This window comes from Buteo buteo, chromosome 12 (genome assembly GCF_964188355.1).
Source record: "Buteo buteo chromosome 12, bButBut1.hap1.1, whole genome shotgun sequence".
Classification (NCBI taxonomy): domain Eukaryota; kingdom Metazoa; phylum Chordata; class Aves; order Accipitriformes; family Accipitridae; genus Buteo; species Buteo buteo.
The window spans coordinates 4,138,539-4,164,021 of record NC_134182.1 but is presented as its reverse complement, the minus strand read 5'-3'; the positions used below and the strand labels follow the sequence as shown (position 1 = coordinate 4,164,021).

At 41.9% G+C, this 25,483-nt stretch overlaps 1 protein-coding gene across 2 annotated transcripts in view; it reads right to left on the bottom strand.

Annotated features, from left to right (window-relative positions):
* Positions 1-14,340, bottom strand: part of FSHR (follicle stimulating hormone receptor) — an 80,575-nt gene extending 66,235 nt beyond the window's left edge. The window contains exon 1 of one of the 2 annotated variants that reach the window (XM_075042001.1): positions 14,156-14,340. In XM_075042001.1, coding sequence (XP_074898102.1) covers positions 14,156-14,340 — 185 coding nt within the window. The remainder of the gene's footprint in view (positions 1-14,155) is intronic. The other variant, XM_075042002.1, reaches the window with a different exon arrangement.
* Between the last annotated feature and the right edge of the window lie 11,143 nt (positions 14,341-25,483).

Genomic DNA, 25,483 nt, shown 5'->3' with positions numbered 1-25,483 from the left:
TTCAAACCAGAAATAAACATTTCCAGCAGGGGTAAAGCATGAAGCAGCACATCTTGCCAGTCTAACGACATTTGCTTAATTAAAAACAATGATAACTTGCTGTGACAGAAGATAATTAAAGGGGTATAAATTTTATAAGAACTTGGCTTTGTCTAATGCTCTCATTTTATATCACATCTATTCATAAGTCATATTAGAAAAACGTTGCCACGGCTCCTTGGCTTTTGTTAGCTGAGACTTCAGTACTGATGACCAAGTGCTAAAGCAATGCAATGAAAGACCAGGCCCAATATTACGGCACTGTCTAATGGAAATCAATAAGAATTCTTCCACTGATTTTTCAACGTGTATTGGATAGACCTTTTATTACATGCATAAGCCTGAGTAATGGGAACAGAGGTTAACTAGTCAGCGATACAATGATAATCTCTTTATGAGGAGATGGTATCATCCTGATCAGAGTTTGTAACAAAAAAATGAATTGGCCTCACATTCTTCTCTGGCGACATCCAAAATCGGCCAATGTACTGTACGTTAAGTGCTGCACGTCTTATCTAGCTGATAGAATTCACTGCGAGAGGCTTGGTTAACCTTGTTTGGTTTTGCTTTAGGGCCAGCAAAAATGACAGTCAGCATAACCACCGAACCTGAAATGTCATTGCAAAGTTTCACACATACCTTCCAGAATCGTTAAGTTTTCCCTCAGATTTATTTCAAAGGTCTGCATCATTACTTTACATTACTCTAATTGCAGCTTTCTTGCAGGATCTCCTTTTTTTTTTCTCTGTTTTGCATAGTAAAAGGTCTCTTAAGTTTTAAAGATGAGTTGGCCTTGCAAAAAAGAGAGAATGCATGAATTTTGTAGTTCATTACTTTGTCGAGAAAATGCACCACTAATTTATACCCCTTGATCTGTTGGGTTAGATGAAGGGCTTGTTATTTCAGCCCTTTTGATTACTTCATCTCGCTAGCCAACCACTTTTTTTTTTTTTTAATGTAACATCCATATCTATTCTTGCAAATAGATTGTTCAAAGAGTAGGCATGGTAGTGGTCATTCTCCCTCACTTTCTCAGATTAAGGCACGCTTTTGGCAATGAGAAAATGAACACTTGTTCTGAATTTGACAGTTGTAAAGGATGTTTATTTCCTAGGGCTTTGTTTATAAGACTACAGTGTTTAAAAGATTATTTTATGCTGCTTTTGGCGAACATTGCAGTTTGTGTAAGTGCTACTGTTATTATCGTTCACCAAAACAATATTTAGGGCCCCTATATTGAGTTACAGAAGAGCAAATACCATGCAATGAAAGTATAGAAAGCCACAACCAACATATTGTCTGCCTTTGTGTATGCTTTTTTGATTTTCCTACCTCCTTCACTCAAGGGTAATCCTCTGTAACACACAGATGTTGCAGCTGATTATCCCTTTATCTAGCGGTGAGTATCGCTATTTCAGCATTGAGATAGCAGGGAATGGTTAGTGATCAGTTTGACACCGTTTTTTTTCCGGAAAGTTTTCTGCCATCACCTCGTCAGTAAGATCAACAAGAGAGAAGAACATTCAGATGACCATGCAAGCTAAGCATAATTTGGAAGCATGCTGTTAGGCTGGCTAGCAGTGGAAGCATGGTCATTGGGTCCTGTTACAGCAGCTGCTGAAATACAGATACTGGTGTTGGAAAAGGACTTTCCAACTGCGGGAATTCAACGCCATGGAAACTCCTACACTGATGCTATACTTGATCGTAAGGGTGAAATTTAGACCTCAATATAGTCTAGGTGCACCTTTTTCCTTCTTTGGAGAGTTTTAAGAAAAGCAGTTGACATCATATTGAAGATTAAGGCTTCTGGGACTTGTGAGCTTCTAGGATCGAGAGCCAACCTGAATCAGTTGAGTTCAGACTAACAAAACCCCGAGTATTTCCATGCAACGTAGGCTGAAGCCCAAAGCTTTTGTCCATAAAAGTAGCATACTAGTGTAAGGTGTTTTACAGAAATGTATACACTCATACGATGAACACTGTAAAGATGTTCTCTAGCTGGCAAGTCAGGCACTGCTAATAAAAATAGCAGCCTGCTAGCCCTTCAAAACAGAGGTTAACAAGCTTTCTGTGGAGTGCAGAAAATCTTCAAGGAGACACAAGCAGGAACTCCTGAAGCACCCCCTGCCTCATTCCCTATTTTAGCTGATAACTACCACTACGTGCATTCAGCCTGGAGGACACTAAAGAGATGAATCTACACCTAGAACCAAGGCCACCTCTTGGCAGCCTGACGTGGAGGGGGGGGGGAAATTCTTTCAAAGCCTTGAACAAAGAGCCAGTCTCCCTGCTTTCTAGTGCCACTGAAAAGTTTCTTCCAGACAGCGTTCGTGCCTCTGACAGACAAACAAAATGGCAAAGCCCTAGATGCTGCTGGTGGTCCACAGCCCTGAAGCTACAAGGCTGTCCCCATCAGAGCAGGGCATCAGTACGTCCAAGGGCAAGCCGTCCTTGATGGACACTTCGTGGAGACTCACACCTCCGTGTCCAGCCCACGCAGTGCTCCTCTAAAGCCCTGCATGGACGTGCTCCAACTTCTAGGGTAAAGTGCTCGAAAACCAACCCAATTTCTGGGGTGTAGGTCCATGTAGCACGCTCAGCCACACCGATACAAGATGACAATAATATATATGGAAATGAAGGAAGCCAAAGTAATATTGTTTGCTACATGAATACTGTATATATATACACATAAATCCTGTAGATGCAGCATTCATGTATTCGTGAAGGGCTCTAGCTAAGGAGACATATACAGATAGCAGTTAAACTCATAAAGGGGTGAGAACCTGCCAATTAGTGCTCCATTCGCAGCCCTCCTGACCATAACAGAGCCAACAGTTAGCCGTAACTGAAATGCTGACAAAAATCTCCACCTCAGCTCTCTTTAAATTACTGACTGTAACACTACTGTGAAATGCTGCTCTTCTAATACAGTGACAGAAACTGATACAAGAAAAGTACAGAAATGAAGAAAGCGGAAAAGGTGATGGTGCAGAGGTACCACGTCAGTAAAAATATATTTGAGGGAAAAAACCCTGAAACTGTATACGCATCACTTGAACGTTAAAAAATAGTAGAGCTATGACTTTGTACTGCCTTATATAGGAGACTCAAAGCAGCAGGCATGCATTTCATGCTGCTGAGCATAAACCCTTCCTGTGATGAGAAATAGTTATTAGAAAGGAATATGAATGTGCAAGGAGTAATTTTTTTTTTTTTTCTTTGAACAAGGAAATATATTGCCATAGGAGTACAGGCTGGTGAATAAGGTCCTGAAGGGGCTATAGTCCCAGCTAAACCACTGATTTGTTACCCTGTACTCTCGGGAAATTGCTTGTCCTTTACAAGCTATAGCTTTGCTGTTTCTGTAATGGATAAAATTATGTTTACATACTTAGCAGGAATGTTGTGAAATCTGTTAATATTTATAGAAAACTTTGTGAGCCCTAAGAAAAATCTCATCATTTCCATATGGCCTATTAAAACAATTAAAATCTCCCCTAATAATTTAAAATAAATTTAAACAGTTGGTTTCCTATTTCATTTGTGCTTTCAACACCCGTTTTATTTTTCCCTGGAGTGGTTTCCTGTCTACCGCAATAGCACAAAGTCCTGAATCTGCAAATACGTACAGATGGGTAGTTTCACACCTGCGATTTGTCCCACTGGAAGGCAGCGGAGCTGCTTGGGCAAGCAATTAGGATGTGTACGAATGCCTGCAGAATCAAACCCTAGATTTTCTTGTAGGGTATTCCCTCACAGGGGCCACTAACGCCGATTTCAAAGGACTGAAGAATGAGGTCTGGGCTTCATCTGCCATGGCAACAATATACTGCAGATAGGAAATTACAGCTCCTGGGATTCGGATACAGTGAGTATTTCCCCAAACCAGTAATTCCACCTAGAGAGAGTTGTTGTTCTGCTGGGGCATTTCTTGTTTTGCTGTCATATTCTGACACAGTCTGTACTTCTTTTATGACTCTCCACTTGCCAAAAAAAGAAAAGCAAAAATTTCCATAGCAGCAGCTCTGTTGGCCAAAGAAAACTTTGGGGACAAGGCAGGGTTTTAGCATCAACCTGCTGTCTTCTCATAGCAGGGGGGTTTATAGCTCCTCTTCTTACACCTTGCTTGTTCAGAAATTCCTGTCTGTCTATAAATATTCCTGTCGGGAGACTGGACTCTGGCCTCTTCAGAATTGATCACTTCCCAGTAGTTAACAAGAAGGAAAAAATGGATTTGGCTGATCTGTGCTCCTTTTCTGCAGCTGTGGACAGACTGGAGACGCCAGAGAAAGCAGCAGGGGCAGTGCTTCCACTGCTGGAGACAGGTTTGCTTTCTTACCTCCGTGCATATCCGTGAATCTCACAGACATGAGTGCTTCCCGTTGAATAGGATGCCCTTCGATAAAGGCTCCTTCCTCGACAATGCTTATCGGGCTACTGAAGGCAATAGCCTAATATATGTATATCGCGGGATGGTACAAGTGAAAAAAGAAATCCAAGCTTACCCTGAAGTTAGCACTGAAACCTAAACCTCTCAAAGCCAAGGGTGGGCAAGAGTGTTACACCAGGGATCATTTCTAAGCACAAGGCATAGCACAGAATATGAAACCGTTAAAAGGCTTTCAGAAGGTGTGTAAAAGGAAACCATTATAATCCTTAGCCTGCCCATGTGACAACCCGTTTCAGTGAAAATGACCAACTCCAAATAAATACATATCACTTCTTTCCATCCGGTGCTCCTGGTATTGGCAAAAAGGGACAGACAGATCCAATACACCCTCCTTTCATTGCTGCTCTCTCCCACCTGAGCCTTGGCCATTTCCTCAGTTACAGCTACATACACGTGCTACTGTTTTCCCATCTTCTTTGCCCGGAGTCAAACCGATAGAGGAGGAGGTTAAACACACAGATACCCTGTGCACAAGCACGCTATTCCCTTTACTTCTTTGGGTGAGGTCTGTTTTTGGGGTAAGGGTGAGTTGCTTTGGGAGTATCCCACTGCATCCCACAGTTTTATGTTCAGAATACAAATACAGGACACCAGAAACTCTCCTGAGAAAACAAGCACCACCTTCTTTCCCGGTCTTCACACAGTCAATCCAGCTCTTAATTGCACACTACTCTTTCAACTTAAACAAAAATCTACTGACCGGTGTCTGAAAGTATATCCCCCCCTTGCTCCACTCTCAACAAAAGATGAATCAAACATTGAAGACTTGGAAGTTTTCCCCACTGTATGTTTATGCATGTAGTGTTTTTTGAAAACCACTGAAGATTCACAGATTTCTTACAAACAAATATTTACAAATTAATTCCAATTAACTGACTGTATTTGGACAAGGATTCATATCAGAAAGTACAGCCTCATGTGCCTTATGGGGAAACTCTATGTCAGTGGAACTGTTACCAGAGCAATGCTCCACAGGCGGTCACAAACCAGGATTTCCAGGCAAATATGCCAAAATGCTGACTAGTAACCGCATTCTTGAGTAGATAAGAGAGCAGACAGAGGTGAAAGCTTCAGCCCGCAGCTCACCCAGAGGGCACGTGTTTAAAATTGAGGCTGCTTGTTCTATACCAAGTTCTGAATATGTTACAGTCAAGGATATAGCATTATTTAGCTAGTCCAGGCAAAGACAGAGGCTCAGAAAGCTCAATATACTTATGAAAAACAAAGACTGGTTCATCTGAGTTGGGTTGAAGGCTGTTTTCATTTCATTCAGAAACATAGCTCCCTCTGCATGTAATAGCAGTCTGTAAATTCTCCTCTAGCTAACCAGGAGCAAATGCGTCTGAGCGCCTTGATAAGGTAATGGGAGATAAGAGGCATCCATACCTTCCAGGCTGAGCTCCTGAAACACCTAAGGATACTTGGAGGAAAACATTAAGCAAAAGCAAACAAATCACAAGCTTTTCTGACCCTAGACCCCCAAAATCAAGGAAGTAAATTTCTGCTTTTACCTGACTAAAGGCAGAAATTGGGCTCCTTATTACAGTGTATGCAAGACAATTAGAAGAAATTATTTTCTATACTCTTATATGAAATCCAGGCTTGACTCTGACCTATAATTTGAAATAAGCTTCATTTTAATGACTTAAATTTCACTGCTAATAAGAGCAGTCCAATCAAACTACAGGCAAAGAGTGTGAAATAATTTACAGGTTTTGTCTGAAAAGGTCAGGGTCTTAAACAAAGAAAAGTGACTTTTTCCTACCAAAGTGCTTGCCCCTCGCTGTGTAAAACTAATAGACTGCTATGAAAAATAATACCTGTCTTTTGTGCCCAAAGCATCTTGTTTACCACACACACACAGAGTAATTACCAATCAGCTGCTGCCAAAATGAACAACACATGGCTGACAGAGGTCCCCATCGCCAGACAGTGAAAATGAACTTCGTTCTTTCCACTGAAGTTAATGAAGCTATGACAATTTAAATTAGCTGTGAACCTACCCCAATTATCTTTTAGCTTGCCTGCACAAGGACACTCAGGAAAGTTAAGCAGAACTAACTAAAATGCCATCAAGTTAGAGGAGTGAGGCATGTTGAACTTTGCATGGATTTCTTTTGCTCCTCAGTTGGGTGTCTAACGAGTTTGTTTGTTTTTCTTTGGTAGATAATTCGGTTTGGCTTTCCAGGAGCCCCTCCCGCATACAAACTGCTGGCAGTTAGAGCAGCTATCCCCTTTGGGACGTATATTCACTTGGCATCTCTCCTCTGTGCAAGTGTTCTCTCGGTTCTTGTGGCATTCCTCAAAATTCCACTCTTTTCTTTCACCCTCATTAAGCTCTCCACATACCCAGTATTTTCAGTGACCCCCTTGGCATCTGCAAAGGAAACCCTCGAGCTGCACAACAGACTTTCTCCTGCTGCCTTATCAGGCGACACATTTGGTGTGCGATACTATTCCAGAGGAATTGAATTTCAAGCTTTTAAAGACACCTTCCACTGGAGATCTCTTCTCCGTTACACCTCAGAAATGCTGCTGGGAAGATCAAGTATTTGAGAAGCTGTTTTCAATTTTTTTAATTTTTATTTATTTATTTATTTTAATTTCAAGAGGCATGGCCTGGGTTTTGAGGGAGATAATAAGCTTTATTCTTCAGGACTGCAATGCTGATATGACTTTGCTAAGGGCCAGATCCAGAAAACGATTAACTCAAATTCCCAAGCTGTCATTTATAAACCTGAGTGAGGGGCTGAAAGCATATTGCATGGACAAATGCAGATACAGAGATAACGGATGAGCCGTCCTGGCTTGGCGGCTCTTACAGTACAGCAGCTTGTACCCTGCTGGGTCAGAGCACGAGGGCACGGGTGTACGTACACCTTTCTGCATCCCCCTCTGTGTAAATACGTTGAGCTCCCTACGTAAGGGATGGGAGGGCAACTCAGCGAAGCTGAGACAGAAACACATAAGCACTTTAATGTCTTTCAAACTCATAAAAGCACCCTTCAAAACTTTTCCCTACAGCTCTGACTACGCTCTGCTTTCCCAGCTAACGACAGTCACCCTTGAGTATCAATAGGGTTCGCTGTGCTAAAGTGCCCTGGCCTCCCTGGGTGGGATGAGAGATGAAGTTAATAATTTTAATATTAGAAAAGAGGAGACAATGAAGTCTAAAATACAGCATTTTAATTCTGTGCGGTGAAAACTGATGAGTTGTGAGAAGCTGTACTAAGGGGAGTAAATGAAGCTAGGAAATCACCCATACTGTTGAAGAGTTTAGCGTGGCACACCATTCAGAGCAAGGGAAATTAACTGCAGCATGACACCAGTGAATGCATGATTCCTCAAATCTGTTTTGTGATTCGTGTTCTTGTTGGAGAAGTAAAAGACAGACTTCTATCCTACTTTGTAACATCCCCTAGGCTTACCAACTTCTCCATTTTAAGCACATTTCAGTTTAAAACTACTTATTTCTGATCTTACTAGGGCTTTTCTCTCTTGCTGTGCCTCTATGCTAAACCTTGGTATTTACCAGCTCGCATCTCATGAATAACATTACTGTCAAACTCTCCTAGGTTATAATTATATGAAACAAGATTTGAATGGGGAACACCCAAGATGAAGACACCATATTCGAGACAAGAAAATGTAACACCTACAAATGACTAGTTTAATCTTCCAAACACTTTAGAAAAACATTGATGATAATCTCATTCAATAGGCGAGTTTTGATTCTTTGGAGGAACTGAAGCAGAATATACCTAAAACGTCTATCAGGGAGGCTTTATTTCAGGACGCGGAGCTGACCGGCCCCAGGGATCCATTCTGCCTGGTATCAGATGTGCGGGGATGGGACACGGGCCCTCTGGTTTTATGTGTGTGCGAGACAGAGGCTGCCAGAAAAGCCACAAGCTGTACATGGGGACAATCTCTGTGGCTGACCCCAGTGAAGCGCATCAGCTGGTGTAGACCTTGGTACCCTCTCAATGCTCCATGCGAACAAAATCAAGTCTGGGCTTCCACTGTGTTTCCCTGCAAAAAGCTTAGTGATTGAAGAAGTCGTATATTTGCCATTAAATTTTAAGTAAAAGCACTTTCATTTCAAAGATACGTTAGATATATATGCACACATCTATACATCTTCAGACTCGATCATACGTGTCTCATAGGTGCATCAAGCTGCAGTCAGGTGAAAGTCATGTCTATGTATTTACTGCCATAGCATCACGAGTAAGACGGCAGAGAGTACTGCGCTGCAAAACAACTCCTACTGTGTGCAGCATACCTCCTCGTGTTGAAAAGCTCTGGAAGCTTTGGAAACTGGATGTTTCTATAGAGATATGTGCTTGGTAATTTATACTAGCTGAGGATCTGCCCCGCAGAGTTTATTATCCTTTAGTGTCACTTTCTTCCTGTTCTTTTTTCTCTCTTATGCTCTGCCTATTTCTTTTTATCCTCCCAATGAAAATGTCAAATACAGAATCCAGCATAAGTGTTGGACCACTCCACCGATATACAGCCAGTGATCGTACAGCAACCTCTATAGCTTTCTGCTTCAAAGTATGAACTGATCATAAATGCAGGAAGAGAAGAATGTAGCACTAACTGCAGACTTTTTTCTACCCTAAGAGAAGCAAAGCTGGTTTAAATTAAAAAAAAAAAAAAAAAGAAAAAGCTTTCAATAGCACGTAACTTTCTCAATATGCTCTACTGTGAAAATATTCTCATCCCCTTCTGATAATATGTGAGTTTATTGATTAACTATATGATTAACCACCATAACACAGGGACTTGAAAGCTTCATGGGTCTTCATTTTGTTAGCTTACTTTATCCCCTCCACACCCTGTCTTTCTTAGGTTAAGGTCAGTCCACCAGTATAAATACCTGAGCAAGAACTGTAACTGTTTGCAGGTTTCAATGTAATTTCAACTTTAAGTGTGAAAGCATTAAAAAAAAAAGATCCTAATTACAGCTGTCTATAACAGCGTTGCAGCTACTGTTCACATCATTTGCAGCTTCTGTCACAGGGAAGCACATCTGACTCACTCAGTACGTAACACAGAACTTGCTGTTTCAAGGCAGCCACCGTTTTAGTGGTCAGACATCTACTCAGCCTTGACTTGATAGTGAAAATAAATATCCTTGAGCAACTTGTACAAAAACACCTATGCAGAGAGCAAGTAAAAAATCCCACTGTTTATAGTTTGTAGATGCTTGGAAGAAAATACTCTGTATAACATACCTCTAAACTGCACTGACGATGGCTGAACTGGCTCTGAGCCAGAGAATGTTTTTTAAAATGCAAAACAACACAGAAAGAAGCCCTAGGCCTTATTTATTTTACCTGCAGTTTCCTCTTAGGTAGCACTTTGACAGATGGGTGCCAAATGATGGACCATCTCTGTCAGCAATTATTTCAGTCATCTCAGTCACTTCTTTCTAAAACTGGCACCACTCTCCCACTGAAGCCTCCGGGGTGCTAACATGTTAAACAATTCCTTTTAATCAGCTGAGTCACATATCTAAGTTTGCAAGCATTCTTTGAGAAACTTCCATTCTCAAGAGATGTTTCTTATATCGTCTCCGTGGTATAGAAACAGTCAGGCAGAAGGAACCGACTGGTCAACACCTACATGCTGCAGTTGGCTGCTGCACTTGTATGCCAGCTAAGAAGGGCTAAACATCAAGGGAGTAAAGTTTAGGAGCAGGAGAAAATTAGGAAAATAACTGAGTTGGAGGCGGTTTCTCTTTATAACAAATACAACACGACCAAATATGATTTCCTGATACCTTTTTATCACAGTATCAGTTTCAGGATGCAGGTAAAACATTGATATTGATATTTCTCTCACAGAACTCTGCAGGATTGCAAGCAGAATTGGACCGAGCAGCCTTTTTTACCCCCCTTCTTAAGCTGCCTTGTACTGTTGCTTTACTTTGTCAAATCAGAGGTATAGCCTACTGCTCAAATGGTTGCACCAAGCCGCTGGGCTAGAGCTCTCTATTTCCCTGGGATACCTAAGAGAGATTTCAAGTACTGCTGAGATGAGAAACCCAAAAGCAAAGAAGGGTGCTGTTAGAGAATAAGTGAGCTTTTCCTAGCACTTCAAGTTGTATTCCCAGTTGATATTCATATGTTTCTGCTTAAAGTAGTTTGCTAAATCTTAAGAAGGATCTCTTCTATTCTGAGAACAAGTTATTTTTGTTTGCATTACTTTCTCAAAGCAAGACCTGTAAAGGCTAAATGAAGTCTTAGTGAATACTAACGATGGATTACAAGGCTTGACACTGAATTTTGAAACTGCTCTAAATCTTCAAGGAGTAAACTGCCTCGGGTACCCACTGAGTTGCTCCCTCTCTCTCACTCTGCGAGGTAATTAATAGTTTGACACGGATGAACCTATGTTTCCCATCTGAACTTTTGGCCTCTGGTTTCTCACAGATTACCTCCAGAGTTGTCTACATTTCTCACAGGCGTTTTGGTATCTATTAAAAAAATGCCAAAAATTCTTCTATCCAACTCCTCTTCCAGGCAAAGATTACAAAGCAAAACAGTTAATAACCACAGTCTCCCCTGCAAACACTCGGAGCATGCCAGCTGCAGAGCGTTTGCAAATCTTCAAGAAGCAACATACAAACCAAGCTGTAACTACCCTCTCATGAGATTTTGGCCCGTAAGAGAAAAAGCAGAAGTGGCAGCAAGAAGAGTAATGAAAACCCTTGGTTTCTGATCCCTGCTCTGTTTCTGCATGGTAAGTACAAACCAAAATCCCTCACCGTAAGAGGCTGCCAGCCTTCCCCTTTGCAACACCCTTGCTAAAGCAGACGCTAGCCCAACCAGGGGCAAAATCCCAGCTCTCGCACCATGCCCGCAGAGCTCACCTTCACTGTGGAGTGGAAGCTCTCACTGTTGGGAAACCAACCACAAAGAAACCCATCATGGCAGCATGTGATAATGGCCAACCCACAAAAAAAAAAAAAAAAAAAAAAAAAAAAAATCAGACATGGCAAAGAGCAGAGATAATGGCTGTCAAGGGCAATATTTTTACCTTTATTCTGAGCTTTCTTACCAAGTAACAGAGCTGGCTGCCACATGCTAATGTCTTGAGTTAAGAAACAGCTGTAGTGGAACAGAAACACACAGCAACAGGAGAAGTGCTTGAGGTTTATCAGGCTCCTGTTCTCTCTCCAAAGCTGTCATGGGCATGTTATTCAACACAGGACAAAGTGTAACGGTTTTAAACTGAGAAAGGGTAGATTTAGATTAGATATTAAGAAGAAATTCTTTACTGTGAGGGTGGAACAGGTTGCCCAGAGAGGCTGTGGATGCCCCATCCCTGGCAGTGTTCAAGGCCAGGTTGGATGGGACTTTGAGCAACCTAGTCCAGTGGAAGGTGTCCCTGCCCATGGCAGGGGGTTGGAACTAGATGATCTTTAAGGTCCCTTCCAACCCAAACCAGTCTATAATTCTATGATCTAAAAAGCACTAGGGGAGGGCTCTAGGATCACTTAGGAAAGCTATCAAGACCACATAAGAGAAGGTGAAGAGCTCTAAGTGTACTGAAGAAACCCCCCTCCCTTACGTCAAACAAAAATAGACCGCATCCAGCACTCCCAGAATGAGCTCTTAAGTGAAAAAAGTACCTTGCAGGAGCTGTACTTAGCAAGAAGTCTGTTCTTGCATCCTATACAGGGTCCTTGGACACCATAGCCATCTACACTCAAGTTGCTACACTGATTTTAGAACCCTTTTGACTCATTGAGGCTTTTTGAAGAAACATAAAGCAAGCTTTTTCTGTTACCAAGAGTGCATTTGCAACAGCACCTCAAGCAGTAAATTCTATTTCAGTCACCTGAATCACCCCACTGAGCACTCAGTGGAGAGATGCATAGGAAGGCACCTTTCTAGAGTCCCCCTTTGACCTTGAAGGAAAAATCTAAGGTTTATCTTAATGCTCTTCAGCTAATGTATCTGGCTTTAGTAACGGTAACATTTGGTATATTCAAAGCAACTCTAAATGGTTTTCAGGGACAAATTTTTAAGCCATGGTGAAATCAGTCCCAGGGCTATACAATTGAACGGGACCAGAATTACCTCCTGAGGAATCAAAAGTAGGTATAAGCGAGAAGAGAGCCAAGAGATTCTAACTCCAGTATTTGCACAGCGCTGCCAGAAGAAAGGATTTGTTTGCTGTTTTCAGTCACACTAATGTTGTAGTCTGCCTGTTTCAGAGAATACACTCTCGTGCTGAGGAACCCGCAAATTAGCATCCTCAACAAACCCTTGAGAAGTTAACAAGGATCTTCTGTGAACAAATCCCATTTTACTAACAGGTGCTTTTTGGCGATATAAAACTCTACTTCTTTGCGGAAATAATTATAAAATGCTTTTGCTTAATCCCTAGAAGGCAGACCTTAACTGTGTAATCTAAAGAAACAATCAAAGCAAAATTAAACAAAATTAGCAGTATATGCCTGGAGCACAGTTCACTCAGGATTTAGATGACCTAAATCACAGATGGATTATTTTTCCCTCTAGTTGCGAGAATGATTTAAACTTTTACTGACCTTCTGTGGTTAATTCAGACATTTTTCTCAAGTTTTCACCGCAGTCTAGTTATTCAGTGAGCATAACAACTCTTCCTTCTGAACGAAACAAAACTTCTGCCCTAGGAAAACTGTGGGACAGTAACCACGGATATATTGTGGTGTGTAAAATCAAGATAGGGGCATATTTTTCCAACCAGTGACATATCATTCTTCACTGTATCCTCCCTCCAAACTTCCCACTCCACTTATTAATCAAAGGGTTTATCCAGGACTACTCCTTTTGTTTTTGCTTCAGGTCGTAATGATGTCAGACGGCTGTGGGTGTAGGCAAGGGGTGATACAATTTGCTTTAAAAAAATTAAAACGAAAACAATTGCTTGCACATTTACATACTTGCCATTGCATAAGCTTTTTTGCTCGCCTGTGCTACTGACAGAAAACAGCTGTCATACAGTATTGCTCACGCTACTTTATGGAAAACAAAGAGAAGCTTTAAAATAGATAAAACCCTTCCTGGGGTAACGCAGTACGGTATCTTTACATTGTTCACTCTCTCCAACTGCAGTTGTGCTTCTCCTCTCATAGAGGAGGATCACTCTCTGAACGTTTATCAGAGTTCTTTCTGTAATGCCTTTGTGATTTCAAAAAGAAAACATTAAGTTACTTCTTGGCAAACAAGCACAAACCTTTGGAAAGCTCCCTCAGTACAGACACAAACGCTCACCATCAAGTTGTTTGGGGCAGACAAGTCGCACTACACGTTTCGGCAATGCTAAAGCAAGCTGTAAAGAAGGCTTAAACTTTATGCTTCAAATTGCTGTCACAGCACCAAGGAAGCTTGTTTAAAATTTAGTCTGCACTTTGCATTATGACGTACCATATCTTTTCTTAACAGAGATCTTAAAACGAGCACGATCAGAGTAACGGAGAGGAGCTTCAAGATGTAATTAAGCAAGTGTCGGCGGAAGGGCTGTGCTTTCCAAACAGCTGGTTAAGTCTCCCGAGTGACTCCCTACAGACCCGACCCCTTGGCTTGCCAAGCAGCCGTTTGTTTTTTTGAGAGCCAGCAGCAAGGCTGCTGCTCGCGACCGTTCCCTCTCCCTACTCACAGTTCGGTGGCGTTGGCGGGGATGTCCCGGGGCACCTGGACCACCTTGCTCTCCTGACAGATGAAGACCCTGCCCAGGCAGCGGCAGGCATGGTGCTGGCACCCTGAGCAGCCCACCAGGAAAACCAGCAAACAGGTGAGGACCGGAGACATCTCTGCCTTCCCATCCGTGCCCGTCTCCTTCATCTCAAAGGAAGGAATGCAGGGACCTCCCAGCCCAACTCCCTGAAGGGAGGATCCGCCCCAAAAGCTGCGACCAACCACGTGGCTCTTGAGGGATGACATCTCAGCAAGTTTCGGTTCATGGCCTCAGACCCTTTATGGCCCTAGAGTAGGGATGGAGACGAGCAATGCTGACTTACCGTGACAAAAGTATTTTATGTTTAAAGTGGTGTTGAAATCGCGGGCCCCAGCTGAACTAAGCAGGGTGCTTTTAATGCACTGGGTATCTGCGCTGGGAAAAAGTTCTTCCTTCTCATTACGCTGTTTTGCATGTCTTGTTTGGTAAGACCAAGGGACAACAAAACACTTTTACCTTCTACAGCCCAGGCACTTTTGTCCCTGAAGGAGAGGCACTATTTATGCTCCCCTTCATGGATCCAAGAGCCCCTGCTTTTGTGTTGCTCCTAGGCAAAATAAATGTGTTATTTTTTTGTAGGGTATAGAATCTATTTGATAGGTTAAAAGCTATACAGTCCTAAGGCCAGAGCTAAATAACGTGTCTTTATTTTCAACTATGATTAGTCTTCGTGCACTTGCTGATTCATCTCCTCTTTTCCTTGGCACCTTTATAGGAACCCAAACAGGAGAAAATGCCACATTCCCAATAGTCCCTGTGGACTGGTAAACTAATTTCATCATCTGGAAAAAAACCCCAGAAATATACAGAATGACTATTTGTGACACAACAAGAAGAAAACAGCTTCAAGAATATCATCATAAGGCCTGGACGCTGAATCCAATCTTTGAGTCCTTATTTGTTTTGTTTGCTTTTTGACTGAGCTAAAATATTTTTCTTGTTACAAATATTAATGCTTGAGGAAGGTACCTTGTGAACACTTTCCTGTCACTGAGTCATGCTGCACCAGGGTATCATCTGGAAACAGGGTTTGTCTACAAGACAGCCAAAATGAGAATTTTGAGATACATAGGTGGGGGGTTTTGTTGTTTTTTTGAGGTTTTTGTTTGTTTGTTTTTCTTTTAAACTGTAAGTAGCTGTTTCAGACACACAGAGCTTTTAATTCACGTGCATTTTAAGTGAGTGCTGGAGCTGGATTGCTATGGGTAATTCTGCTGAACCTGACTCATGTTCAATCTTTCACATTGCTCGAAAGGATTTTAATCTTGTTAAAAGTAGCTGTTAGGTTGTTTTTCTGTTCTTTGTTTTTTTAATTTTTTTTTTCTTCTCCCATAATCAAAAAGCATAAGCAAATGTAATGAGACACAAGACAGCATCTTTTCTGTGAAGTGTACTGGCTGAAAGATTCCACCATTCTCACCTTTAAAATAACCCTCAAACTGTAGATGTTTCTGAAGGGAGCTAGTTACAATTTTTAAAACTAATTTAACTAATTCTTTAAGTTACCCTAAGTGTTACCCTAATTTTACCAGATATCACCAAGTATTTGTTACTTTTCCCCCACTCATTTAAGCCTACTCAAGATCAGAACAGTGACATTTACACAAAAAGGGTAAAAAAAAAATCATGACAATGTCTTTCTAACAACAGTAGGTTTGTAATGAATCGTAAGAGTACTCATTTAGCTGTATGTGTAAAACAGAGTCCATTTTTCTAAGGTGTCTGAATCAGTTTCATGAGAATGACAGTGACTGCCAGAAAAAAAAATAAATCTAAAACGTTAGTGACTTTTTCCTCATATATCTATATATCTGTCTGTCTATCTAATCTGTCTGTATCTCCTTTCCTCTGAAAGATCTTAGACCTACAAGATCTTCTTAAATGAGTACAGATGAAAACTGCAGAGGTCCATCCTACAGTCAAACAAATTCCCATTTAGTAAAAAATCACTGTAACCCACTGCAAGTTGGACTAACTAGACACTTCAGGATTTAAACAAATGCTGCAAAGACAGTTTTCTGGTTTTGTCTTTTCAGTAGCATGTCTCTAGTTTCTACAGCTGTAGACTGAAAGTAGGCTGACTTGCCACCCCCCCCAAAAAACCAAACCCAAAAGGTGAAGCTTGAGAAATATATAGGGCACAAGAGAATTTGGTTACAAATGAATGTAAGCCATATCTCTTCATCCTGAAATACATCAATATAAATGGTCATGTTATACTGATGAAATGGATAATAATATTTATGACATAGTTTAAAAAGCGGTAACATTCTCTGAATGTCAAAATAATTTGCACAGATAGGAAGACATTGCAATTTGATTAACTTTGGGTTTCATATATCAAACCACAAAATTTGTTTCAGATAATAGTAAGAATTCTATATGCAAAAGTCAGGAGATGAAAAAATATCACTAGGGCTACAAGAGATCTTTCCAATTATTAGTGACTTTCAAAACTAGAGCAAGTGTGCTTTATTTTAACGTGACTAGTAAAACACAGACATTTTAAAACATCAAGTCAGGTCCAGCAGCACAACGTGAGCATAATGAAGAAAAATTGGAGGGAGGTTGGCTCCTGCCCGTTTTTTTCTGGAGGCCATTTTATGAGTACAGTACACATTGCTCCACTTTCATTTACAACAGTTAAGAGTGAGCTGGTGATTATTAAATAGTTAAAAAACCCCCAAACCCCAAGATTCTCTTGAAATACCATGGTGACAAGACTTTGAGGGAAATATCCAGTTATCATTAAATTCAATAAAATCATACTAGTACGCAAAATGGAACTTACATTTCATTCATATGAGAGCAAGCACTAATTCACGACCATGCTAAAACTATCTGAGGATAAATGAAGATTCAGAAGGATTTCCAAGTTGTTTTATACATATGATCCAAGGTCTTGAAGAATAGACACTGGTGTCTATTAATTTTTTGAACTGGGCACCTCTGTCTTGATTTCTGTTCATGACTGTCAAATGACAGACGGCTGCATCACGACAGTCCCCTGGATGGATTAATCAGCTGATGATCCTCTCTCTACCAGTTCAAGGAGCACAGTTGCCTTCTCTCAGGAAGAAAATCCACGTAAAGGAAAAAAACGTCAAGACAGATACCTCCTGGTCTCTTTCTGGGGAGATTGAACTCACGAGTCCTTTCTGAGCACTAGGTTGGAGCTACAGCCATGCCTGAAAACCCAAAAGACCCGTTGCAGGGGATCCAGGACAGCTACTTAAAGGTAGTCATAAATACACCCCACATCTTTGTGCCATCACAGGGTTTCATACTTTTTCCTTGGTACCTTGTTCAAAACAATGCAGGGGACAAACTCATGCCTCCATAGACTGGCCCCAGCTACACACTCTGCCACCTTCAGAGAATCGTGTGCTAAGAACAAGGACCTATCTCATGGAGATGGCTGACTGCAACGCACTGTCATTCGGATACATACAGTTGAAAGTATAAATGCAGAAATGATGGTGCTTTCAGATATTTATAAGAGCCTTATCTTTGCATTCATTTGCAGAAGAACAATGCTCCAGCTGGCAAATTGGTCTTGAGAGTGTAAACTGTTTTCCTGAGTAAGGAAACAGAAATTTCCCCAAATTGAAGCACTGTAGCAACAGACATGCAATTAAGTGAATTATGACAGAAACTCAATGATGATGATATAGATTATGAAATTAGATGGCTTCTGGGATAGACAATTAATTCAAGGTTATATGGTCACCAAGGGATCTTTTTTTAAGACAGTAGTAAAGGAGTCTGGTTGATAGGACTGGCCTCTAACGTCAGCATTGGCCTCTAAAATTAGCATCGGTCTAACTCTGCAAGCACTGAGCCAGAGGAACCAAGGGGTTTTGCAGATCCCACCCTCTGACCAAGCAGTGGTGCCTGTTTTGATGTGGTGCTGTCGCCTGGATCGATGAGGATACAGCGGGAAGCAAAAATAAGCCACCCCAGCTCTCTCCCTCTTGCCCTCGCTAAACTTGCTCCAAATAGACTGAAACTAAGTCCTTCCACCACGGTGCAGACGTGGTCAGCTCAGCATCTAAATCCGGCTGTCAGAGGTGCGGGAACAGCTCTTTTCCATAAGGCAGGAAGCTTTCTGGGTGTTGAAGTGTATCAACCTACAGGCAAGCAAGTTTGCAGCAGTTTCTGCTTGTGTTTCTCTCTTTTGAAACACAACATGACAACTAATTAAGTAAATGCGCTTTCTGCTGATGTTTCCCAGCCTCAGAATAGCGTTTCATTACCGAATGCCACTGTAACACTGGCTTTGCTTAACCGTTAAGCGTTCTATAAAAGCGTGTAGGCAAATAAATCGCCTGTATGAACAGATGACATACAAACCACACCTAAATGAAGTTTGTCCTTCAAAGAGTGGAGATTTCTCACTCTATGTTTTCCACCACATCGGTTCTCCTTATGGGTTTACAGGCAGCAATAGCATCTATTGCCCTGACTACCACGCTATGATCAGAAAAAGGTGTTTTCTATCCAGAAAAGCTTGCAATGTGAGACGTTAGAGACAGACGCCTAAGAGGAAATTAATAAAAGGAAGTTTGACACATCACTGATTTACCTTTTATGAATGACCAACTTGGGTTTTAAAACAGCAGATCACTGAGGCCAACAGACCATTTACCTGATAAAAATATAGTGGTTTAGGCTTCTTTCCAGAAATAGTCTTTGTGAACAGGTTGGGTTTTTTTAGCATCGTCTTTTTTCATGAATGGGGATTATTTTTTAAATACATTTGAATGGGCAGACTTTATCTGTGCCCTCAGTGTTGAGAACATAAAACATTAAACTAGCCTAATAAAAGCAGTAGCTTATTGCTCTCTCAGTTCTTTTAGCCAGCTGCTGGCATGCAACCTTAACCCTAAAAAAAAGAAAAGTGAACTGGAGATAGTAAATTAGCCACCAGAGGGAGTGCATTCACTCGAGAAAACATGCTAGTATAAGGAAAGGATTAGAAACTGCATGGAATTATGCTCACGCAGATTTCCTCTGACTGTCTGGCTTTTGACTTCAAAACTCGGCCGTGATTAGTTCCCTTATTAAACAGCACCTCTGCAGACCGCAGAGCAGCACGCCACATGGCATTGCGCTTAATGCAGCAATAACCGACCGCACCGCGTCTCTTGCATCCCTCCTGTTATCCATCCCCCGCTCCTTAAAACCTAATTAGCATCCGATGTAAATGGCCCTGCCTATCTGTTTGACTAGGGAAGGACACTGCCCAGTGCGGAGGGGCCTCAGACACTTCTAACGTTTTTGCTGACACTTCTCAGCAGTGAGCATGTGTTACGATCTGGGGGAGCAAGGGAATTATGACTTATTTTACTTCACTCTGCCCCAATACTTTTGTGGCTTTGATGGCTGACAAGCTCCCACCCAGCCCTTCATCTATATAATTTTTCAGAGGCAATCTGAGGATATAAGCACCTCATGTATTTTTGGACTACTGGAGACATATGCAAGAGACAACACTGAAGTCAGAGAATAGTCTTTGCCACCCCATCTAGTACTGCTCCCCAGGTTTGGGTCTGTTCATCCCCAGTCGATAATAAAAGACGCAGCCCATCTGCTAGGTTTCTATCACATGTCTGTAGAAGCACAGTTATACAAGTACTTTTTCTTTGCACTGTCCGTGAGTGGGTTTGACTAGACCAAAACGATGCACAAGAGACATCAAAGCCTGCCTAGAATCGCACTTTGCATCCTATATTCTTCCCCGACGCCTTTCCCAGCCCGCAAAGTGTATCTGAAGGCCAGAGATGTGAGGGAAGAGAAACCTTGCCTGACTGCAGCATCAAGTAGACCAGCCTATGGACAACAATAACCATACATTGTTCACGCTGGCACCAGTAGAACCTCATGAAATCCAACAGGGACAAATGCAAAGCCCCAAACCTGAGGAGGATGAACCCACTGCAGTGATACAGCCTGGGCACTGCTTGGCTGGGGAGCAGCTCTGCCAGTAGATTGAGAAGTGATTATTGCCCTTTACTGAGCACTCGTTAGACCACATCAACGGTACTGCATCCAGTCTGGGACACCCAGTAGAAGAATGACATCATGTAACTGGGGGGAGTTCAGGGAAGGCCACCAAGATAGCCAGGGCAGAAGGTCCTGCCCCGTGAGCTGACGCTGCGAGACCAGGGCTTGTTCAGCCTGGGGAAGGGATGGGGACCTAAGAGCAGTGCCCAGCGCCCACGAGGAGGTGATCAAGAGGTGGACCCAGGCTCACTGTGGAGGTGTGGGGTGGGAGAACAAGAGGCAACAGGCATGCGTTGAAACAAGAGACATTCAGACTGGCTACAAGGAGATAATTTTTCATCTTGAGGTCAGTCAACCAGTGGCACAGGTTGCTGGAAAGGTTGTGCTGTCTCATTGAATGGAAGTTTAAAAGACCAGACTGAATAAGCCGCTGAGCAACCCAGTCTGACCTCACAGCTGACCTCACTTTGGGCAGGAGGTGGGACCAGAGACCTCCCGAGGTCCCTTTTCCACCTGAATTCTTTTGTGATTCTACTTATGGCTCAGAAAAAAAAAAATCTCCCTAGGATGTTTAAAATAGAGACTGACTATTCATGCTTTTCCTCAAGTCTACACTGTCAGTTGCTTTTAAGCATGGTTACAATACACTACTCAGCTATTAGCCTTTAATCCATAAATAAAGGAGAAATGTTTGTCAGCATGAAAAAATAGGCAACGCTTCCTGTCCACCATTTCCAAGTTCATGAGCCTGCCATACAGAAAGCTATGCAGTTTAGCAGCAAACCTAAACCTCTTACTCATTGAGATTCAGGAGGCCATTAATACTTTAAAGTACAATTTATTATGAAATAAAATGAATTAAAGAAACTTTAGCCTAATGATGCCTCCACAACACGTCACGTAATTATCGTCTCCTATTAAAGAAAGAGAGTAGCCTGACAGAGCATGCATGAGGAATTTCAAGGATTGAAGTACAGAGATATCTGTAAAAAGAAAACTTGCTTAACTCCTCTAGTACTTACAAGCTGCCCACAGACAGTGCTAACAACCTGTTGTTTGGCCAGAGCAACTAAGTTTGCTGAAATTTGTTCAGACTGGATGAGCATTTCAGGCATTGAAATACATTAAAGAGGTCTGAAATGGAAATATCTTTACAGCATACCATAGGTCACTTAACTTTCTACTTCTTATGTCTTTATTTTCAAGGTACTCTGCAATGCATAAAACTATACCTTCTCTTTTCTTGACCTCGTACAGCTTAGGAGAAACCAACTCTGCATGAGAAAAGGAAGAGCTCAGCCCTGATTGATACATAAAAGACACTAAATATCCTTCCGGGAAATTCATTTCATTCTGACACTTAATACAAAAAAAAAGGAGAGGTAAGAATGACAAATTAACATTTGTTAAGGCCTCTAAAGAAGATGCAAATGACTAACTAATCCCTGTAGCAGATTGAAGAAAAAGGAAGAAAAAAAAAGAAAGCATTGTGCAATTAGTGTATGTTATTAATATTGATAGAGGAAAGCTAAAAAAGTGACTCGATTATTTTGCAAGAGTTACAGCGTGTTGTATACTTCTTACCTTCATGACAGGTAGGCTAAATAAGCTGCCTGAGGTGATAATTAGGAGCCAAAGAGTCACCAAGTCTTTTTTTAACACTATACAGTGAGAATTAATATTGCACCTTTGTTTTAAAGCATCCCTAGAAGGGCATCCAAGGTTTTTCCTACTCTTGCTGAAGCTTTCACAGCAAATAAAAAAAAATTATTTTACTGCATTCAGTGACTGATGTGGAGCTACATTAAAACCTAAATATTGATCCTATGTCTGGCAGCCATTTTCCTCTTCCACTCTTCCCTGCTCTTCCCGCTGGGACTCCTCAGCTGCTGCTGCACAGTACCATTTTCCACAAATACATCCACTGAAGTTAATAAGATTATTTATGGAACAAGGTTCTGCCAAACATGACTAAAAAATTCAGAATCTGCCCCTTAGCGTATAAAATAATGAAAAATGACACATGCACTTAAATGTAAGAAAACGAGCATTGAAAGGAAAGCTGGGCATGCCTAAGTCTTTATGCAACTGGAGTCCTGGCAAAACAAGAGAGGAGCAGCTTCCAGCTGCTTCAGCAAGCTTGAATTGGTGCTATAAGACTGTCCAGTGATATATTCCTCCTTGGAATAATTTTCTTTTGACACTTTTTCTGCCAGGAAGCAGGTTATTGCATGGAAGGTGACAGAGAAGAGCCTCCGATTCTCGATCTGCCTGCAGGTGCTCTCGGGGCGCAGGGAGCAGGTCAGTCATAGCTCTCTGCAAAAGGAGGGGAATAAGGTCCTGCCATTGCTCTTAAGGCAGAGAAAGAAATGGCAGGTAGACTAATGAAATTCTGCAGATGATGAAAAAGAAGCTTCTCCATCTCTCTCAGGTACTTTATAGCCCTCATTACCATGTTATCAAAGCGCCTCACAATTCTAAAGCCCATTTTCGCCCCCACTGCTATAGCACAGAAAGACCTCTAGCATCATTTTACAGATGATGCTGGTTAAGCGTCGGGGAAACTAACGGTGCATCCACAGCGGGGGGGGGATCCAGCAAGGTGCAGAGCAGAACTGAGGTTCCCCCTCACATCCCAGTCAACACCTCAGCTTCCCATTGCCTCTAAAACTCCATCACACCTGACACTTCTATAGGACTTACTTGCTATTCAAAGTATTCAAACAAATTTTACAAGCCACAGTTGAAATCCCAACAGATGTATAGCTACCCAAATAGAAACCTGGCCAGCGTACCGGAATATCCTGACCTGTGTAGGAAAAAAAAGCGCTAACAGATTTGTGTTAGTCTGCCCACCTGCACACCCTGACAGGCTACATGTCTTCCACTCAGAAAGGCTCTTCTGGCTCCTGCCACCCTTGTGACAATGCTGGTATATGCTTCACTGACGGGTTAGAGGAGAAAAGTGTTAGACATCCAGAAAAGATTTAAATTTATTGAATGCTGTAAACTCAAAGCAGAAAAAAAGGCCATACTCCACCAACATATTTCATTTTTCTTACCTCTACTACAATTTTCCTTATCCTTTTGACCTTATCCACATGACATGTTTTATTTAGCATGATATAATTTATCAAACGACATCCTGTTGTGTTACATATGTCTGAGATGGAGAAAAACAAGTACCTTTTGGACTAAGCTGACAATAATTTAGGCACAACAACCCAACCCCAAACTGCCTGTGGAAGGCTGCAAGATTATTTTACCTTTCATGATCACCTTTCTCTGCTGTTTTTAAGTCGGACTGCAAAGGCGAAGCACAATCTATGAAATACTGCCAAACCAAGCGATGAAGACCACACCTTGCCTAATTATTGCTAGCCCAGATGAAGTTCAAAATGCCTGGAGACCAAAGGGCTCACAAGTGAGGTTTTGTACTTAAAAGTATCTACGTGGTATTTTACAAGCCTGTTCTGCACATGCTCCGAACTGAGCAGAAATCTTATTAGGACTCATTAGTTCACACTCAGTACTAACCGATCGTACTCCCGATTGGCCTGGTATGTGGGTAAAGTGACCTTGCTTTTGCTTGCAAAATAACCTGTGGTGTGTCCTTGGAGTGAGAACACCGCGTTGCCAGCCTCAGGGAGATTACTGTTGCTTGTCTAAATACAAAGCAAAAGAAAATTGCTTTGCACCCTCCCAAACCACAGCAGCTTTGGGAAGCGGAAGGAAGGCTCCTGGCCGCACGTGGTTGCCCTCTTACAGAATGCAGGAAGGCTGAAAATTTCCTTATAGATTCCCCACTCCAGCATAATCTCTTAAACTTGGGCTTGCAGTGCTGTCCTCAGGAGCCGGTTATGCCTGTTTGCTACTCTGCATGAGCAAAGCAGTTTCTGTCTACTCGGGATATGGGGCTACCGTTGGGACCAATTTAAGCTGTCCATCCCTTCCACGCATGGCCATGGAACCATAAGGCTCAGTGAAGATTTATTCCCAAACTGTATGACATTCACCAAACTCTCAAGGTTTTCTATTTTTGTGCCGTCTCCCACAGCCCCTATAAACATTTCACCGTCTATGCAAAAACCATGAAGCAAACCCAATTCCAACAACGATCCATGGAGTTAATGTTGACGCGCTATTTATACCAGCTGAAGATGAATGTGACAATAAAAGAAACAGAAGAGTACCAATAAGATACAACTAACGTTATAGCATATGAAGGGATATAAGCGAGAAGGAGCCAGGCCATATTTCCCTTGACTTCAGCGCAGCTATTCCAGAGCACCACTGCTGAAGATTTGGCCTGCAGCAGTCTGGATAAACAGCTTGCCTCTGGAACAGAGCAGCAACAGTGAGACATCAAAAAGGCAACAAATCTCAGAGAAGGGTGGTACAGATGTGCTGCTCGGCTCTAATATAATCAGCTTTTATGGAGAGCTTTCCATCGTTTGCTCTTAAGGCCTAATTGCAAGGCATTATCTGGCCAAACAGTGTATGAAGTAGCACGGAATAATGAGCACCTACAGGAACCTCAGGTAGTGCAGCACACAAGATGAGCAGCTATTCTTACCTCACTTATTACCCAGGAGCTGATTCAAGGAGTAGTTACAGTTGAGCCATTAAGCCACTGGTCACCTTAATATATCTCAATTCAAATTCATTATAAGAGTGATTTTACCAAATGCTAGCACTGACACTGAACTGTGGGAAGAGGACTGAATTTTGAATGAGGAAGAAAATGACTAAAAAAGGCTCTCTGGAGGAAAAAAAAAACACTTTAAGAAGTTAAAATCTTTAGCCTCTGCTTGGTTGTTATGCCACCCAGCCATACTGGCCCAACAGCAGGCACATCTATGCCTAAAGAAAAAACAGACGAATAACAGTCAAGGTACATGAGCCTCTATAAAGTTCTGGGGGAAAGAGAAACCCAGCCCAAATGTACCCTTCAGATAGGATACTTGGCCAAATCTAAAGCTAGCATCAGCTGACAGAGCACCAGAAAGTCATCCAGATTTTGGGCAGAAAGTATGCCAGCTCCAGCAGGAATAAGTTCCCAAGGCAGATCATGGCCAATATTCACACTTCCACATCCTACTACAAACTCTGGCTTTTGTCACTGACAGACCACAGCTGTTGTAGGGAGCAGCCTCCAACACGTGTAGGAGAAGGTGACATTTCTGCCATGTATGAAGGTGACAGCACCAAAGTTAAGCCTTGCATCTGTAAATAGCTTCTGTT